General features: G+C 38.9%; 2 protein-coding genes across 7 annotated transcripts in view; one reads left to right on the top strand and one right to left on the bottom strand.

Annotated features, from left to right (window-relative positions):
• Nucleotides 1-1,796, top strand: part of DCLK2 (doublecortin like kinase 2) — an 83,154-nt gene extending 81,358 nt beyond the window's left edge. For 2 of the 3 annotated variants that reach the window (XM_081021353.1, XM_081021352.1), the window contains one exon: nt 537-1,796. In XM_081021353.1, the coding sequence (XP_080877479.1) occupies nt 537-749 (213 nt within the window). In that variant the 3' untranslated portion in view covers nt 750-1,796. The remainder of the gene's footprint in view (nt 1-536) is intronic. The other variant, XR_013990583.1, reaches the window with a different exon arrangement.
• Nucleotides 917-21,147, bottom strand: part of LRBA (LPS responsive beige-like anchor protein) — a 360,426-nt gene continuing 340,195 nt past the window's right edge. For all 4 annotated transcript variants that reach the window (XM_081021326.1, XM_081021329.1, XM_081021328.1 and 1 more), the window contains exons 54-57: nt 11,693-11,794; nt 9,757-9,953; nt 5,470-5,621; nt 917-3,602 (exon numbers count right to left, since the gene is read on the bottom strand). In XM_081021326.1, the coding sequence (XP_080877452.1) occupies nt 3,512-3,602; nt 5,470-5,621; nt 9,757-9,953; nt 11,693-11,794 (542 nt within the window). In that variant the 3' untranslated portion in view covers nt 917-3,511. The remainder of the gene's footprint in view (nt 3,603-5,469; nt 5,622-9,756; nt 9,954-11,692; nt 11,795-21,147) is intronic.

Raw genomic sequence — 21,147 nt, 5'->3', positions numbered from 1 at the left:
TACTGGTAATGGTTACATACCTAGATATTAAATTGCAAGGGGACTGGGTATGTAGATGTTTATCCACATAGAAGTGCCTTGATGCAAATCAACATCAGGACTGCCAGTTACTTGCTAGTACAGCTAAATCAGGGTCTGAGTGCTTAGCAGGTGTTTTTACCGCCCCCCCCCCCGGCCACACATACATGTTTTTTCCTCACCAGACTTGCAAAGGAGAAGAGGTTGTTTTTTTGTCGGGGGGGGGGTTGTTGTTTAAAGCAGCTCATTAAAATTATCTCACTGGCATTGCAATGGCATGTTGTTTTCATGCAGTGCTTGTTCCTAATGCGCTGGGTGTGATGCATGTGTGAAGCTAGTCTCCGAAACCATCCACGCTAACCACAAATTTACAAAAGCCTTCCAATGTTACTTCTCCTTTTCTTCAGACTAATGCATGCATCGAAAGATGGGTTTATTGTGTGCTGTCGAATATGAGATTTGTAATGGTTTAGTGATGTGCGTTTGTTTTTTTATTTCTTCATTTATTTGTATTTTAGAACACAGCTCTAGATAAAGAAAGACAAATTTTCTGCAACAAGCGCTGTCAGGACTCTGGCCAAGCTGCTGTGGATCAAACCACTATGATAAATGCTGCAGCTCGTGATCTTCCTGTGGTCGGGCTCAAAACTTTATTTCCTGCTGCTTCTGAGCCACTCCAACTCTCTACGCACTCTGTCTCATCATGTCATGATGATACTGCAGGATTTTGAGACAAATTCTACTGAAGTTCATTGCTAGGTCGGGAATTTATCCACTACTATTCACATGCCCTCACTACTGTAGTTTGTTCACATCTGTCTGAAAGAGAGGTAGGTAGTATGTACGTTAGCTTTTAGTACTTTGACCATTATATTTGGGCTTTATTTTTCCCCCCAAAAAATAATAATAATTAGTGTTAAATATAATTTTGAACATTTTGGGATGTGAATGAATTGATCTACTCTCGTGGTAATCACATGTTGATATACAAACTTCTACATAGGAAGAACCACTAAAAGGCCTTGCCCACCAAACTCTGGTCTTTATAATATAAAATTGCCAGGGGTCAACAATTGAAAAGCTGTAATTTGTTTGTGTGACCTTACAAAGTTCAGTTCCAGAGTTATTCTGGAAAGGCAAGACTGGTCCTAGTGGGCAATCTACAATACTGAAAGACAACCTGAGTGAATGTGTGCAGGGTGAGGGAACTTGTTTTCAAAATATTGAAACTAAAGTTTAGAAAACATGAACTTAAACTGTATGGCATTGAATACGAAAGTAACGCAATCATGGGGCAAATCATTTTTCTCCCATTATTTTTTTGGTATGAAGACTGCAGCCAACAAAGCATTTTTAAGCCGTTGTTGTTGGTTCTGCACCAATTCCCTCCTGGCATTGTTAAACACTACCACAAATTATCTGGAATAGAACGCTGCTGCATGTCGCATTACCTAAATGGAGCCATATATTCAAAGCAAGCCAACTAAAACAATGATCTACTTGGCCAACGACACAGAATACTTTGGCCATTTTATTTTTTTCATTAGCCCACTCTGTATAACTTCAGGAAAAGCGGAACTATTTGGGAGCAGTTATGCTAAATGTGCAGTCAAGGTAGATGGATCTTTTATCTTAATGATCTTTTATCTTAATGCTTGTTTCAATATTGTATGTACTCTTGCTTACTTCCCTTTTGCTCCTTTTTAACAATTCTGAATCATTTTCTATTAGCCTTTACCTTAGAACTGTAAGATCTGCAATAAACATTCTTGAAAAGAGCACTGGCAATTTTTCTTTTAGAAAGTCTATCCGATGTGTGTGTTAAACTTGATTTTCTTTTGTCTTGCATGCCATTTACATTATCGGAACAGAGGCTTTGAAATTAGACTGGGCCTTCTTCTGTACACTCAGATTGAGGTTGCAATCATATGCATCCTTACCTGGGAGAAAGCCCCAGTCCAGTGTGAACCGCTTCCAAGTCACTGCTACTGCCATCCAGGAGCTTTTCGAAATTTAATGTGAGTACTGCTGCAGTAGCAATTTTTTTTAAAAAAAGCCTTTCTTCATAGAACTGAACACACTTACCCAAGTTTTTTTTTCTTAGCAAAAAAGAAGAGATTCATTACACATAAATTACAAATGCCTTTTTATTATTATTTTTCTAAACTGAGTTTTCCCCTTTCAGATCTTTTACCTTAAAGAGAGAGTAGTTGAAATGCTAGAAAAAACAACAACAATGTGAACTGCTTCAAGTTAGCAGCTGAAGAAAATTATATACCAATATAGATATGGAATGTAAGTTTCAAATCTTAATAAAGCACAGCATACAAAGTAATTTATGCAATACAGACCTACAAAACAATACAATCCCTTTCACAAATATTTTCACAGAATTCTGCACAGCAATCTTGTAGAAAAAGTAGAATTTATGCAACACCAAAATAACATTGTTCCTTAGTATAAATTTTTAATTCATTACCTAAGAGGCGGGGGCTATTCTGTGATTTTCAACATGATTGGACAAGGACTGATGCAAACATGCCTCATTTTCGTATACTGCTCTCACAAGCCATGTTACAATGGAAATTAAAGCTCTTGCCACCAGAGATTCTGTAGGCAGAGCTGGAATTATCTTCTGCTTGCAGCCTAGTAGTGCTTATAGGCAGCTAGCAGAAGTGTACTTTAAGATCTCCACATGATTTTAAAAGTAATGCAGTTTGCTAATAGAGGATACCTCAGTTTTGAGGAACAAGCCACATTTTGGATATGCATTAAAAGGAAGAGGAGGAGGAAAACGTATAGATTTGCATTTCATATAACAACTCTATTGCTGATTTCTTTTTCAACTGCACAACAAAAACAGCAAACTTTTAAAAAAAATCAAAAAACTAATTTTAGAAGCATGCTTGATCATTGATGGAAACAAAATTACATTTATCATAATTTAAATATTCTCGATTCCCAGAAATTCAGTGCTTGAAATAGTATAATCATTGGAAAGGTACAAGAGACAAAATGTGGTGTGGGTTAGCCCAGTTTAAAACACCAGTATTATAACCAACTTACAGTATTATAACCAGCTTCCACTGTTAATCAAATATTCCTCAATATTATAAAGATTTACATGAGAAACATGTTTCATAATATAGCTAGTACAAGAATTTTAGCCATCTTAATTAGGTCTCTCCCCCCATACATGGATCAAAATAGACTTACTATGACTAAAAATATAGATTTTCTTTTTAAGCTACAGAACCCCAGCAGCCATTTTCTGCTTCTTTTCCCTTCCCCCACAAAAAAGTCAAGCAAAGTCTACAAAAATAGCAATTAGCTTTAAAAAATAGCGTCTCCCAGCAAATTTTAAGTTACATTCAGATGTTATATTAATTATTTATAAGAACGGAGGCTCTGGCAAGCTACCCAAGCGAGACTCCTATGCTTCAAGTCTCCATTTAGCAGTAGGCCTACCTATGCCATCCGGCAAGTTTCAACATCAGTACCTAGTCTGGTATTCATGATGCCACCTGTTGAAATCGTTGTAGAAAAGCACTATGCTGCCAGAAGCCATGCCTGTCATTATACACCTATGAAGAAAAGACAGAAGAAAATTGAGGGGGGGGGGAGCCACATTTAGCCACACGCCTGCTTAGCTGAATGATGGCAAAGAATGCCTGGAATGTACGCAGATTGCCACTGGGTATCTGTCAGTGTACACCGCTGGGATGAGTGGGAGAAAAGGCTTCAGACAAAGAAGCACACTCTACCTTGGCACTGGTTTGAGTTGGGTTGGGAAACCTGTGCAACTCCCATCATCCCTCACCATTGGCCATCCTGCCTGGGGCTGATGGGGATTGGAGTTGAACATCTGGAGGGCACCATCTTGGCCACCCCAGCTGTAATGGAACTAAACCTCTTATCTGTACAACATTAGCCAACAGAATGGCATGGATCACTCATTTCTTCTAATGGGGATAGTTGTTCCAGTAGTGGGAGAGCTGGGAAGCAGAGCTCACTCCAGCTGTTAAAAGGCTAGCTCCGTGAGGCCTACTGTCATCTGGAGGAAGGCATTCCATCGGACTGCCCTGGTGGAACGTGTCAAATCTGAACTAGAAGTTCTACAAAGCAAATTTATGAGGCAGATACTGGAGCTTTCACCTGGGACTCTGTCGGCTCATCGTAGAGGTGAGTTGGGTCTATCGATAGCAACCACAATTGATCTAAACTATGCTAGATACTTTCATAGACCAAATGCTTTTGAGGACCATATTCTCATGAAGCTGTGCTGGTTGGAACAACTAAGAACAGGAGGCTGGGCACAAAAGTGTCAAGATTATAGCTTACAATCTTTGAATGGGGAAATATCTATTCTTTAGTTCAGGATCTTAGAAACTGAATCTTCAACCATGACGCCAACCAAGACAGAGCATCCATTATCGCTGCCCGTTACTCTATTTGGTACCCTCAAATTAAGTGCAACCACTCAAGACCTCACTATTTTGAGACTTTTCCAGAGTTATGCAGGGCCTTTGTTGAACTTAAGTTTCAACAGATGACCTCAGCATACTTAGAGAGGAGATACTTTGGAATAGCACAAATGGAACAGAAAAGCCTTTATGGGTGCAGTCAGGTTGGATAGCATGCCCTATTTGTTGATTTGCCCTTTACATACAGTGCCCAGAGAATTATCTATTTTTTTTATATTGTAATTGTAATTTATTATTTGTACCCCGCCCATCTGGCCGGGTTTCCCCAGCCACTCTGGGTGGCTTACAACAAAGATTAAAAATACATTAAAATGTCACACATTAAAAACTTCCCTTTTTATATATCCTATTCTCTATTGGTTCTCAGATTGATCCTCCTAGTTGAACTCTTAGCTGAAAACACCTACAAATCTGGTAGCCAAATTTTCCAGTTATGTTAATGTACTGTAATTTTTAAAAAATGTTGTAAATTATAGACTTATGTTGTGTGATTTTAGTGGAATGTCTTGTTTTTTGCCCTTTGTAAGGCCTCTGGCTATATACAATAAATTGAACTGAATGGGCTGCCTCAGAGAGAGAGAGATGGGAAGAAGGTCTCATTTCATCAGCTTTCCATCAAGTACCTGCATTCCCTGAACTGTGTCACATGGTCATTATAGGAACAACTCTTTACAAATTAGTTCCTGGGTTTTTATTTCTATTTTCCTCTTCCCTCCCTGTCCCTTTCCCCCAATTTGTTGTGCTGTTTTGGGGTTTTCTTTTCTTCCTAAGACTGTTTTGATTGTATGTAAGCTGCTCTGGGAGCCTTTTCGGCTGAAAAACAGGGTACAAATGCACTAAATAAATTAGGAAGTCTTTTTGCTTTCTCGGTGTTACTTTTTATCATTATGGATCCTTTTCTGCTATATAAGATCTGTGCTGAATGAAGCCACTACAATAGCAAATAACTCAAAACGAACTGACTCACCTTTGGTCATAGGAAAGAGCCATGGATCGGATTCCAGCATCACAACCAGGATAGGCAAAAAGTTGCTTGAGGTCACACACTTGCCACACCATAACAACCCCATTGTCGCCTCCTGTAAGGAGGTACTGTCCATCCCGGCTCAGCTGAATTGCCTAGAAAAAGAAAAGGCAAGACTTCTGTTAAAAGAACAACTTTAGTCATTCCATTCTTTCTTCCATGTGTTAATTATCATCCAACAAGGCTGAATGCTTTCATTACAAATGCAGGATTTGCAAATGCATATACAGACGGAGAGTAGATAAAACACATAATACCATGATCACAACCTTTCCATTAATTGTTCCAAAATATACAAGTCAATATTTTTGTAATTATTGCTTATTTGGACAGTGAGGACTTAACTCAAACTTGCAGACAATGGCAGCATTTATTTTCTTATAAGCCATATTACATGCTATAAAATAAAATTCACAGAGTAACTTTTACTGTCCCCTGGTTATAGCTGGGAGTGCTGAATGGAAAACCTTCAACATGTTAACTGGAGGCTGAAAGTTGCTATTGATAATCTTTTAACATATTTGCTTGTTAAATTATGGGTGCATTATGTGGGCACAATGTCAACACATAGTTTCAAGGCCAAACTGCAAAGGTTATTGCATGGGAAACTGCTGCACTCTTTCAGAGGACTCCGTCTCCTCAAGTTACACAGCACAGTCATTCCAGCCAGCAACATAACCTTGCCTGTCTCGTATCTCTCTGCAAGCAGATGGGAATAATCAGAGAGAGCTAAAAGAAGCAGCGTTATCTGCACCATTTCAGGAGCTACGCTGGCATAGGTTTCTCCTTCATCATGCCATTCTCTTTTGGTAGATGTCAGCCCCGCCAGTCGAGTACTAATGCCTCACACTCATACATGGGAGCACCTCATGCTCTGTTAAGAATCTATTTCCTTGGGATATGAGTTGAAAATCACAGTCAGAAGGAACCATGAGGGTCATCTAGTCCAACCACCTGCGATGCAGGAATCTTCTGTTCAATGTGGGGCTCAAACCCACAACTCTGAGTCTCATGCTCTACTGACTGAGCTATACATCATGCATCATCTTATTTTGTATGTCGCCTTCCCATAGTTCAAACCATGTTCAAGGTGGCTTCCAACATGAAAATCACATAAGTACAAAGCAAAAAGTTTGTATTGGGTAGTAAAATTACTACCCAAAGTAGTTATAAACAATACATAAAATATCAAAAAGAACACAACCAAATTGAACAATTTCCACATAAATCATAAGAAAAACTAAAAGTTACAAAAGATAAATATAAATAATATCAAAAGCAGCAACAAAAACAATACCCCAGCCCAATAGTTTGTTCAGCAGCCTCAGCTTTTGTAGCTGGAGTTAGTCAGGGCCCCATCCTCCCAGACTCAGGGTGAAGAACCTTCTTCAGCTCAACTTAGCTTTTAACCATTAACTCTTTTTCACTTACATTTTAAATAGTTGAAAGTGAAAATGTTTAACTTTTAAGTTAACTCTAATTAATTTTAGAAGTTGTTAACTTCTAAATTTAGCTTCTAATATTTTTTCATTAGCTTTTCATAAATAAAACCTTTTCCCACAATTGCTATAAATTAAAAGTAGAATAATCAAAACCCTTCAACTCAGTATAAACTGCAGTATGGCTAAATTACTTATCATGGTAGTTGTTATTTCTTATGATAAGTCCCAAATACGTGCTACACATTTTTCACCTAAGAAAGAAACTGTACTTGCCCTTAGAATCTAAGCACATCAGGTACATTATACATTAACAAATGACAATGAAGACGGCAGGAAGGATGATGAAGCTGAGGCAGTAAATTGTTTAAAAGAAAATGCTGCACTCACGTTATCTAATAAACCAAATACAATTACTAAAAAGATTATTCATTATAAGCAAAATCAATATCCATTTTTTGCTCATTTCACAAATGGCAATCTCCTAAGGGTATTTTTGAAATTGCAGTGAAGACCATGACAAATAATTATTTGCTACAGTTATAAAATTCATCTGATGAAAATCCATTAACCTTATGGTTATGGTTCACTTGAATGTTATACTGGAGGCTTTTTATCAGAGAAATGCTATATTAAAAGGCAAATTAAAGCCATTAATCTTGAACTCTTCTACAACCAATGAATCCAGCAAATTTCTGTGCTCTTGATTAAATAAAATATGGGATTTATAGTTTTACTAATAGATGTGGCATTTTACTGAGTCACCTAGATGGGAATGGGGGGGGGGGGACATTGATAGACCAATATATATGTTGGTTTGGGAGTGGGGGCAAGTCTGTCAATGTTTCAGTTTCACAATATTGCCCTCAGGATTTGGAATATAAAAGATGTTCTTTATCTCAAGAAGCGGTTTAAAGTTCTGATGTTGCCTCACTATGAAAATACCTTTGGTTTCTACTAAGTGGTAACCTAATGACAACTCAACTTTTTTCCAATACAGTATATAGTTCAGATGTGCAAATAATCTTCCAAAGCATACATTTTAAGGAATCTTCCATATTCATTTGTTTCTGACTTGCACTCCCCTCAAACAGTCTCAAAACTCAGATTTGTGAGAGACCACTATTCTGAAAAAGCAGACCTGTCAGCATGACAACATTGGTATAAAGCAGCAAGAGCCAGTTAGATACTTCACTTTTCAAAACAGACTCAGGAAAGAAAAATAAATTGGTTCCTTTGGGCAGAATAGCATACTGGCCTTGTTTAGGATAGAATAACTTTAGTTCTCTGGACGGCCTGCCGACTTAGATTTAAGTTACTCATTAAGATATCTAAACATTGCAAGGCAGATCTGCTGTGATATGCTGTTAGCCTAAGTTCCACTGAGCAATACAATATTTAAAGCAAAAACAGGTGGAATGTGTTGATTAGGCCCTGAGTATATCCAGACTGCCTAAAAGTTCTCTTGGTAGCATTTTTTTTGTACTTGTATACAAGACAGTAAATCAGAAGATTATACTGTCTGAATAGAACAACTGAAAGCTTCAACTTTGTTGGCTGTGCAAACTGAGCCCACAGATACTATATATATATATATATATATATATATATATATATATATATATCAGAACAATTTGAACACACTCAATTTTTCTACTACCATCAGAATGTGAAACTGTTGGACTCCAGTGCCTGTGGGCAGAGACATTTTGAACACTCTCGTTTTAATCATCCTGTTGCCGCGTTCCTTGCAGCATGATAAAGTACAGAAGCTCTGGGGGAAAGACTGTGGATTGTTTAAGACTAAATCCAAGTGGGACTGTTGCGGGAAAATAATGGCTTGGTTTGTGTGTAATGCTGGTCTACAGAGAGTAGAATTTCCATTGCATAAAGCGACACTCCTGAAACCTTGGGAATGACAAACACTACAGAAATTGTTTTAGCCAGCCAAGGGATTGTGAGATATTTTACAGATTTACTGGTCTAGCTGACAACATAATCACAACGGAAAGCGACACGTTATCAGCACAGTTATTGTAGGAAAAGGAAGTTAAAAACACTAAGTACCAGGGGGCTATGGTAACACTACCACAACCACTTGGCTGTGAATTATGAATAGTATGGCAAGTATAAAGTATGAATTGATAATACATTTAATGCAGGTGGACATGTGAAACAAGTTACAGGCACTTCCCCCATATAATTATATCTGTAAACAATTAGAGCGTGATTCTCCTCTACACAAAAATCAGCTTGTTATGTCGCTGGCCCCATGCACCAGCTGATCCAAAAGTTCAATCCTGCTTGGTTCCGATGTGCCAGTGAGTTTTCTGCAGCAAACTTGCTGGCGCACCTGAACCCTGTGGGAAAGAAGGATTGAACTCCCTGCACTGAGTTTAATCCTGCATGGTGAGCATCTCCCCCCACTCCCATGGGTCTACTTTGACACATGGACAGAACAACCTACCTGCCAACCAACTGATATCATTATGACACGGATGAGTGGCAGGTGGATGATCCCACTCATCTGTCAAAGTTGGCTTGCAGGTTGTGGGAGAAATAAAAAAGTCTGGCCTGCCAGGCTAAAGACGCTCCTCATTCCTGTTTTAATTAGTTTTTCTTAAGGTCTTTTGTACTACAAAGCAAACAGATAAGTAGGGAAAGGTACAACAAAGTTTTGTGTCTTCATTCTTCTTTTTTTATCACTTGCTGAGAAAACACTGAAGTATAAGACTTCAAATATATGGAATTATGACGATGCTGCACACGGAATGAAGTTTAAAATGCTCACCCTTATATTGTCATCAGTTTCCATAGTCGCTTGCAGTTTCCCATTCACACTGAATACGCAGAAGTGACCATTGTCATAGTATATGACACAGTGACCCTCTCTTGATGCCTGGATAAGCTTTGCTTTCAGACAGTTTTCAGGTGCTTCTAACGCCCTCAGTAGATCTCCATTCATAGAATGTATGAGACATGGTCCTTCTGATGAAAGAGGAGGAAAAAGGTAAAAACGTTAACACTTTCTACAGATGCTAGCAAAGTAGATCTGGCTTTCTCTGATTAATTGTGATCATAACAGGAAAATAAGCTGGTTTGCTTAGACAATGCGGCAGTGTCATTAAAACTCTATTTAAGACATGTATATCTTGCCATTCCTTCAAGTCAGAGCAATGTGCATGTTTTTACCCAATTTTATCCTCACAGCCACCTAGTGTGTGTGACTGGCTACGTTCACTTATTTATTCTTATTTATTCATTACATTTATTTCCCGCCTTTCCTCCAAGGAGTTCAAGGTTCTCCTCCTCCCCATTCTATCCTCACAATTTACCCAGTAAGGTGAGTGAATATTTGAACCTAGGCAGTGAGAAATCCTACCACACGCCCCCTTCCCTAAAACTAACTGCTCCACACCCTAGTAGTAAATGAAGGAAAATGGTGCCTTGCTATGCATGTTTACTCAGAAGTAAGTCCTACCGTATTAACAGAACCATGCTGCAGAAGACAGTCAGAATTCAAAATGACCTTAACAAATTGGAGAACTGGGTGCAAGCTAACAAAATGAATTTCAATAGGGACAAATGTAAGGTTCTGCACTTCGGCATGAAGAAGCAGATGCACAAATATAGGATGGAGGGACACCTAGCTTACTAGCAGTACATGTGAAAAGGATCTAGGGGTCTTGGTGGACCACAAGCTTAACATGAGTCAACAGTGTGATGTAGCAGCAAAAAAAAAGCTAATGCTATTCTAGGCTGCATCAACAGATGTATAGTGTCCAGATCAAGAGAAGTAATAGTACCACTCTATTCTGGCTGGTCTTGGTTGAACATTCTGAACACTAGAGGCCTGTATATCCAGAATAACTGTGTCTTCTGCTTTTGAGGACCAATGGATCAACACAGTTTCTGCTTTTGAGGACCAATGGATCAACTTGTAGATACAGTGGTATCTCTAGATATGAACGGGATCCGTTCCGGAGCCCCGTTCACATCTAGAAGCAAACATAACTAGCGACGGCACATCTGCGCACACGCGTGTCACTTTTCGCCGCTTCTGCACATCCGCATGACGTCATTTTGAGCGCATGTGCAAGCGGCTCCGTTACTTCCGGGTTGCCACAGAGCGCAACTCGAACACGCTCAACCCGAAGCACATTCAACCCGAGGTATGACTATATTGTTCCAGGAAAATATCTCTCCCCCTCACACACACATTGCAAACAAAATGGAAGGAAAAGGATTTTCCACAGGGATTTGCACCTAGCATGGGAGGTGATTTGTGGACAAGCACAGGAACATATAACCGATACAAATATATTCTCAGTACCAGTGAGAATATACATGAGGAAAACCCAGTGTCCATTTCTATTGGAACATAAAACATAAATGACATAATTTACGCTGCAGCACTGGTACACTCCAGGCAGAGGTCAGGACACAACAGAAAGAGAGGAAAAAGCTGTCCCCTGACGATTAGACATGGTTAGTCTCTACAAAGCACTACGTGGGACTCATAATTAAACGGTGAAATGTAACATTTCGTCTGTCTTGCTAGTTGTTCATTTGCTTTGCTTAGCTTTTCAAAATTGCTGAAGATAAAAGATTTGTATAAGAAAAATGAATAAACTTAACTTTCATAGCCTAAAAAGTACTAATCTTCAGCTTTCAAGGGGGAAAAAACATTTCCAAGTAGAGTTAGAAAAGGCTGCAACAAAATTTACCTTTAGAACCACTTATTACCAGGCCGAGTTCAGCACAAATTGAAGCGCAGGTAATCTCATAGTCATGACCTGTCAAGATTGCTCGAGGAGTGGCAAATTCACCTTCAATGGGAAGAAAGAAAGAAATTCCTTTGTCACACTTAATTATTTTATTTATTTCATAAAATTTACACACTGCTTGATTGGTGGAGGAAAAAAAACTTCAAAGAGGTTTACAAAAGATCAAACAGTAAAATCAAGAAAAATTCACAACCATACTTTAAAACTTACAAAAGTCAGAATACTGAAACAAATCAAAATTACCTCAACTTTCTAAGCATCTGGGTAGGCTTGTCTAAACAAGAATATTTTTAGCATGCACTGAAAACAGTACAGGGAAGGCACCTGCTTGATCTCAATAGGCAGCTAGTTCCAAAGTGTAGACGCTGCTGCATTAAATGATCACATTCTTACAAATCCGGAATGGGTATTATGTGGCACCTGCAGTAGTGCAAATTCCATTGATAGTGTTGTGATATTTATTTGCGTCATATGCTGTTGCCCCCCAGTAAATGCACAACACAGTTCTATGCAGCCAAGATAAAACACATAATGGAACGTTTTTAACACACAATGCTCAATTCACAGAGACACTGGTAAAATAAGCCTTACCTATGAGGTGTTTGTATGTAGTCAATATGACTACATGGTCCAATAAAAGCAATTAAACTAGGTCAATGAGCCTATGCGGGCTTTTGTTTGTATACAGCAATGGTTCCTTCTCCATAGAATCTGCAAATGGGCAAATTAATAAGGAACTCCTTTTGGGGTGTATGGGGAGAGCAGGGCAGGGAATTCCATGAACAGATCAAAGCTGGCATGCATACAAGGCTTGCTCAAGACATTAGGTTCCCTGAGGCAAAGTATAAGATGCCCCATCGTTTTTGCTGTACCCAGGGTTGATGGTTGAATCCAACCCTGGCAACAGGGTAGCATCCTCCACTTGCTACCTTAGGGCAGCAAGACTCTGCTGGCCAACTAAGTTGAATGGCCAAAGTTCTCAGGAGGAATGGCTGGGAGACATAGCTGCCGCTGATCGGTATCTATCACCTGAGGCAACGGTCTCACTTTGCCATTTGACAGGATCAGACCTGCATCGTACAAGGAACTATTGGATCAGGGAGGCATTACAACTCAGTGGTAGAATGGTTTCATGCTAGGATTCAACCCTCATATCTGCTGCTAAAAGGATAAAATAGCAGATGGTATGAAAGTCCCCAGCTTGACATGGTAAGAGGCAGCTTCCTACATGGGTACAATGCATATCCTATTGAAATACTGGGCAAAACTTCAATCGATTTCAACAAACCAGAACACAAACTTGGAGTTCAAGCTATGTTTTTATTCTGCTGTATGCCAAACTAGACTTAATTTTATTTCCGAGAAAAGTGCTTTTTTAAAAAAAACAAGGAAAAAACAATACTTTACTGCAACTCAACCCTGCTCCCTCTTTCAAACTACACAATTTTAAAATAGCCACCATAAATTTTTAAAAAGCTTTTATTTTATGGAAGATTTGGCAAAGCACACTCAAATCCAGGAAGTATGGCAGACAGTTCAGGAGGGGTGGTGGTGGAAATCATATTAAAAGCCTAAGAGCAGGAACCCTACTATATCTCCTTATGTTTATTAGGCAGTGCTTAGGTGACTGTGAACAGTCACTACGCTTTTATAAAAAAGAGGGGTTTGCTGATCTTTCCTGATCTAAGGCGCAGCTAAAGTAATTTTTAAAAAAGCAGTACTTTTTTTTACTACTGACATGAATGTGCATGGTTTAACCAAAAAGTCCTTCTTTAAACATACAATGGTACAATTGCTGTGTGAAAGGTTGACTGATATGTATCTGAGATCATTGAGTTACCTTTCATTTTGTGTCCTCTTGCTTCCATGGCATGGCTAGCTGTGGCAGCACATGCTGTGTGTGATGAATATAGGACTATAAATAGTTCCTAGGAGCTGAGTTAGAGCTATTTGAGAGCAATCTGTAGCTCATTCCTTAGGCAAGATCAGATGCTGCAAAAGGGCCATGGGATGACATAGCCACTCGCTATTATTCTCTTTCGCGTGAAGAATGACAGCGCACTCATCTTTCATGCAAATGGCAACTTAAGGCTACTGCTCAAAGCTTCCATTTCTTAAAGTGGGTAAAGTAAACTCATTGAGGGTTGCATTCCCTTGCTAGCAATCTTCCACAGGCCACAAGCCAATAGCAAACAGGACCAGAGGCAAAATAAGGAAGGGAGGGATGTTTCTTTGCACGTGGGCTACATTCCAGCCATGCAAAAACCAGAAGTTTATATATAACCACAACCATACACCTCTCTCCATATTGGCAACCAGGACACATTCCATCAGGCAAAACTATTCAAGGAGGGAGGAGGGGGGCTTGCCTGGGGAAGTCCTGAGAGCCAGATAGAGAAGCCTGGAAGGTCATAGTTGGCCCCCAGACCTGAGGCTCTCCACCCTTGCCATACAGGATAAGAAGGAGGCACTGTAGTAAGCCCAGTTCAAAATGGCAGTAAAATTAGTATGGACCTAAGACCAACAAAGGGTTTGGCACTCCAGCAGTGCTACCACTCTCATCTAGCATAGAGTACCCAAGCACATTTTGAGTCTGCATGCCCAGTCCTTTTCAGATTAAGGAGGGCCTGGAATGAGCTCTGACTGTAATTGCATTATTGGCACGAGTTACATTCAGGGTTTTCAAAGTCTGTTGCACTCTAAAAGTATTAACAGCTCATATTACCTAGGAATGACCAACAGCACAAAAGTTTTTGAAGGAAGAGGCAACAATAGATCCATCCAGACAAATATACACCCTCTCCCGTTCTGAGCTTAGAGTATATGAAAAGAGTGGCAGTTGGATGGACTTAAAGAGTTTGGACGTTAAATGATGTTGCAATGCCAAGGATTCAAATGTAAAATCTTCAGAAGAAATAAATTAAACATAGGTTGAAAAATACAACATCAGACACAATCCCGAAGGTCATATACGTTACTAAGTGTCTGGACTCCAGCCAATTTCCACATGTATTTCCCTTGTGACTACATAATTCATTTTTGCACATCAAATGTTATTTGAGTTGTTACCAGTTTAGCAATTTTATGTTTCAAATATATATATAATTAATTCAGATGCACAAGAAATTAACTAAATATTTTTAATAAGATGAACTGTATTTACAATTTTAACACAGGCTGCCTACATTGATGTAGCAATGGTATGTTTAAAAGGCTATTGAAAGTTTGTCTAACCTTCGTTCTCAGCACCAATGTAGCCTTATGGAACAGGAGTCCTTTGAAAAGTCAGACTGATTCCTTTGATAAAAATGTTAAGCATTTAGGGTTCTTCATGCTTCTGGTTTTCCAAATAATGGTGTCAACTCAGAAGCTGATTGTAGAGCAGAAGAGATTTCTTTAAAAAGCTTTTAAATTCTTAGTACCTCAGAAGATTGTCATGGTTTTCAGCAAAGAAAAGGGGGAAAAATAACTTTGCTTCTGGTTTAAGGGGCACCACTTCAAACTTTTCAGAACTGCTTTTGGGGGAACTGGCTTCTATGTCTTCTTTGAAATCCCAGGGAAGTGACTTCAAAGAAAGGCAAGGCTTTGTCCCTTAAGCAGGTTTACGACCACTGATCCAAGCTTTAATGAAGGCCTGAAAAGAATGTTGAGTACATCTTTATGGAGATCCTTAAAGCAAGATGAACAAGTCAAATGAAATTAAAGAAAGCCCAAATCCTGTTCTAATATCCAAAACTGTTTTGCAGATTTATTTTGGGCAACACTATATTTAACACGGCCTCAAGCTCATTGTTAAAGCTTTACCTATAACTTGAACTTGGTATTTAACACAACATTCACAAAACAAAGAGAGTACCTTCTAAATCATATAAAATAGAGAAATTACGCTACTTCAAGAGTTACAAAACACACACAAAAACCAAATCCGTTCTGTAGAATCCTTTTCCTTCCTACTAACTGTTTGCATAAGTTATAACTCTTACAGAATTAAAACAAAGAATTCATAACCTTAGAGCGTAAAAGGAGATTAGTTCTGTACGGCTAGTAATATTGTACTAGAAAAAAATGGAAATTACTTAAATTTTCTTGAGAGTTTGTTCCTTGCTTGATTATGAAGTGTATCTGCTGTTTCATTCTGTTAGGCTTAAATTTCATAGAGAAAAAGTGAAAGAGAATCTGGAGAGGCAACCGAATGTGAATAGTGGTCCATACATCTTAAATCAATCCAGCAGACTCCTTATGAATGTTGACTTCCAACCTACATTTCATCTACAAACCACTACTAATTCTATTTTTTTTTTAACTTTAAAATCTAGCTTCTCCTAAACCAAGCATAACATGACTCTATTTATTATTCAAAGCTAATTCATGTAGATAACTGATTTTTCTACAACTGTAAGGCTCCCCTAGCACTTCAATATTACAAAAGCAATTAATTTGTTTTTTACGTCTCAACATAAAAATATAATTAAATAAAACAACCCTTCTCTATTTTTATTGACTCCTGCTATAAACGTATCTTAAAAGGTTAGGTTAAATAAACAAAATCTGCTGTTCAGTTTAACTCCCTTGAAAGTATTTTAAAGCAAAACTGTGAATGTCTAATAAGATTTGAGTTTTGTTTTTGTTTTTTTACAATCAAGAGGTGTATAAATTTTATAAATAAATAGCTGAATGTTTAAATATAAGCTAAAACCTTCCCAATGCTGGCACGTGTAGAAGAACCCCCACCAGAGACCAAGTGGCGCATAACAAGCACGCATGCAGAAAGCATGTCAGGTTCATACAGGGAATGTGTGGTCTGTACACACTTCTTATACCCCTGTCCAGTCCTTCCCTTCAGGCTGTGTATATCCCAAAGCGTTAATGTGCACATAGGACTGCAGAGCCATTTCCCCACCCTCCCCTGTGTGTGTTTTTGTGCATATTCATCCGCATGTGAGCACTCTCAATGCTTCCCATTCACACTAGTGGACTAGTGGGCTGTATTTGCACTGTGTGGTATTGCCCCCTCCCCATAATTAGTACTTCTCCACCCGCCCTGAATTCCAAAAACCTTAAGACCATTGTGGGCATGCATTGGTTCACCTGAGCACACAACTCTTGTTTATTTTTTAGATACAAGTTTTCCTATACCAGACTTGCACAAAATTGCAGCTTAAGCAGAAGGAGAGTGCATTGTGCTCGGCCCCACCAGCAGCCCACCCAGGTATCCCTCAACAACAGAAATAGGGTATGCGGTGAGAGATGGCACCTAGGAAAATATCGCAACAACACACTTTTTTAAAAAAAGCACCACACCCACACAATGTGCTTCCGTCGACAACTGGGTAACATGCAATTTTATGCTGGACACCCCTCCCCCCCAAAAAAAACCCCACATTATATGCAGGAAATTCTAGTTGAATGGAAGGAAAGTGGAGGCTGTCATTTGGATGAGGACAACATTGTGCATATGATATGACATGAAAAGCATGCACATGTAAGATGCAATAAATCCAGTTTAAATGGCCCTGTGTACACATCCTCTGCCAAAGAACACGCACCATAAGCAGAGAGAAAACAGGGCCCTATTATATTCTATGGGGGTCCCCACCCTCTTCATATTGTGTCCTAAATGTTCAAAAAGAGTTGACTTTTAAAAATTTGATCTAGGAACTGAAAATGAGTGTACTAAGAACTTCTAAACATAGAAATATGAAATATGATCATATATAGCTAGTTCAGGAACACTGAGATTGGTAACAGACTGCTATTATAACTCATAAATAAAATTATAAATAATTCCAGATACACTTATTAGCCAGGGTTTTTTTCTTTTTAAAGAAAGCTGGTTCAAAGTTATTTTTTTTAAAGGAAAGGAAACGGGAATGAATGAATTCAAAGGGGGGAAAATATAGTATAATACCACAAATGGTGCATCAGTATTTTAAAACATACAGATATTAAAGTATTGATGCAATCTTTATGAGGCAGGAGTTCTTCCTTTCAAACAGGTGGTTTTAACATTCGAAATCAGAAATAAAAGTCTGTGAAAACAAACGAGGAATAGGTACTAGCTAATACAAAGCTATAACTAAAGCAAACTTGATTTTTTTCTGAGGACCTTTATAGTCCTGTGGCTGAATAAGGAGTTCTCAAACCTGCGTACTTTAGACTCACAATACGATTTAAAAATAGTCAAATCAGCACGGCCAATATTAGCATTTACATTAAGTGGAACACAAAGAATGTCCCATTTCAGATTTATACAGAGCAACTTCTTAAGTTAAGAAATTAATTGAGGAAATTATTCTGAAGTTTCTCTCTTTGGCCCACTGGAAGAACAGCACTGACAAAAGAAAATTAGACAATCAAAATGGATCTATGGAGAGCATATCTTTGTTGATTAGGAGAGGGAAACTAGCTTGAACATCTAATAAGGTAAATAAATGTTATATGTTAAGCGTATTACTCCAGTGCTACACATATGGAAAACGTTATATTTTTATTCATTTACCATATGAATATTATTCCTTTTACAACATCCAACATCAAGCCTATAAGCAGTAAACAGAGCCTTGTTTTGCCTGAAATATGAAGGCCTGCATTCCATCATGGAGTACTAAACCATCCTGGTCCTTCTGGATAATTTCATGCGTATCATTTTAGTGACACCTGAGCTTGAACACAGCAACACTGAAAAGCTGGTCTCCATCTAATTTAAAACACAGCTAGCGTGCTGGCAATCTACTAAGCAAACCACCATTATAAGTATTTGTGACGGAGGTGGAAGAGGGTGTGTGATAAAGGTCAACGCACACTTTCCCACTCACTTCACATTCCAGGCGAACACTTTTAGCAAATATTTGTACACAATTCTGAAACACGAATACAAATGGGAAAATAGACTAAAAACAACCTAATCATTTGGGGGGGGAGGGGATAGGAGGAGCTTTCCACTGTGAACAAGCAAGTGATTGGGACATGACATGATTCCCATACACAAAGGGAAGAGGAGGTTAAGGGGTGATATGATAGCCATGTTCAAATATATAAAAGGATGTCACATAGAGGAGGGAGAAAGGTTGTTTTCTGCTGCTCCAGAGAAGCGGACACGGAGCAATGGATCCAAACTACAAGAAAGAAGATTCCACCTAAACATTAGGAAGAACTTCCTGACAGTAAGAGCTGTTCGACAGTGGAATTTGCTGCCAAGGAGTGTGGTGGAGTCTCCTTCTTTGGAGGTCTTTAAGCAGAGGCTTGACAACCATATGTCAGGAGTGCTCTGATGGTGTTTCCTGCTTGGCAGGGGGTTGGACTCGATGGCCCTTGTGGTCTCTTCCAACTCTATGATTCTATGATTCTATGATTCTATGATTCTAAGGTGGGAACAACTCTTCCCATGAAGGACATAGGGAGATGCATCCAATGTGGTCCTGAGTCAAGGTCTCTCCAGTGCAAGGATTTCTGCTACATTTCTTCAAGGAGAGCCCCCCCCCCCACTCTCCAGAGCATATTTGGGGAGGGTGGGGGTGTGCAAAGGTGGGGGGGGGGGTAAAGTCCCATTGCATAAATAGAAATCCTTGTGTTCATAGGCTACTGCCCATATTAACTATCCAATAGAGAAATACTATATGTCATTGTAAGGCAACAATGGTCACTTCTAATCACATTTCTGATGTGAAATACAAACCAGAAAAGCCAGTAAACTAAATAAATTCATAAACAAGGAACCCTTCTATTTTCTTGAATGGTTCTGCAGTATACATTATATGATTCAGCACTTCTGCCTCCATTCTTCCCCACCTTCTCCATTCACTTATTTTTCAAACTACAGTGGTACCTCGGGTTAAGTACTTAATTCGTTCCGGAGGTCTGTACTTAACCTGAAACTGTTCTTAACCTGAAGCACCACTTTAGCTAATGGGGCCTCCTGCTGCTGCCGCGCCGCCGGATCACAATTTCTGTTCTCACCCTGAAGCAAAGTTCTTAACCTGAAGCACTATTTCTGGGTTAGCGGAGTCTGTAACCTGAAGCGTATGTAACCCGAGGTACCACTGTATAAGTAGTTATAATCCCTACTTGGACAAGAGAACAATTCTCTATTAGAACACATCCTCTATTTGAAGGACTATCTGGTCCAAATGTAGCAGCTAATGAAGAGTGAGGATGGGGAAATACTCTATGTTCCTTTTACAAGAAATTACTTGGAGAACATCTGAGAGGAGGTGTGATAAGTGGCATTACATTCCTTGCAATGTCCAGTTGGCCCTCACTGCTGTAAAACTTGGAAAGAGATGCTTAGTGAACCATATGCATTGATGATTCAAAGGTGTAGATTGGACACAGTAAATGTGTGAAAAGGTAGGAAAATGTAACACAATCTCAGAAGACATTCAGGTACGGAAAGTGTACTATGGCTGAAAAGTACATATATGCATCTCAGTATTGTGGTCGGAAATTTAAACGAAAAAGAAAAAGGAAGCCACACACCTAAGTGTCTGCTACATGACTATTCGTCAGAATAACTACAAATAAATATTGCTGCATTCGGTCATCACTGTTGCGTGATATTTATTTCATAAAATTTATACACTGCTTGATTGTTAAAAAAAACACTTCAAAGCAATTTGAAAAAAGATAGCAACATCCAGAAAAATTCACAACCATACATGTTAACTGAATACAGATGTACTTTGGAAGTCGAACAGAATCCGTTCAACTTCTGAAAAGTTCGGAAACCAAGGCGCGGCTTCCGATTGGTTCCCGATTGCGCAGGCGCGCCGGAAACAATAGCAGAAGCTGTGCTGGACGTTCAGCTTCCAAAAAAAGTTCAAAAACCGGAACACTCACTTCCAGTTTTTGATTGTTTGGGAGCCGGAACGTTTGATTCCTAAAGCGTTCGGGAGCCGAGGTACGACTGTATTGACTTTTCAACAGTCACTTGTTGACGGCAAGTGACTAATCAGTATGGCTCTGCTGATTGACAACGCTTTGACAAAATATTATAAACAACCATGAAGCATGATTGAGATATGTGATTGTTCTGGAGTACAAGACCTTGATTTCTCAACACTGAAAGTAACATTTCTACCACTGACTTTTCTACGACATGGATTGTTTTATGGAATTTCACATCACTACCAGTAGATGTCGCTCTAGGATGCTTGATTATAGAGAGCAAAAACTTTTTAAAAGACAGGAATGGAAGCTTTAAACAAAGGATACTTCCTAAAGGCTGCAACAGTGCTAAAGTTTGACACAGCTTTCATGTGCAGTAATTTATTTTAAAGGAACCCTTTGTTGTCCAGAATACCATTATGTGTTGAAGCTGCTCATACTGAAGAAATATAAATGGCTAACACATATGTAAGCTGGTATCATATTGAATGTTCAAAGTTTAAGACAAACCA

Source organism: Podarcis pityusensis (genome assembly GCF_964106645.2).
Source record: "Podarcis pityusensis genome assembly, chromosome: 9".
Taxonomy (NCBI): Eukaryota; Metazoa; Chordata; class Lepidosauria; order Squamata; family Lacertidae; genus Podarcis; species Podarcis pityusensis.
The sequence above is the reverse complement of the archived record's forward strand: the minus strand, read 5'-3'. Positions and strand labels throughout refer to the sequence as shown.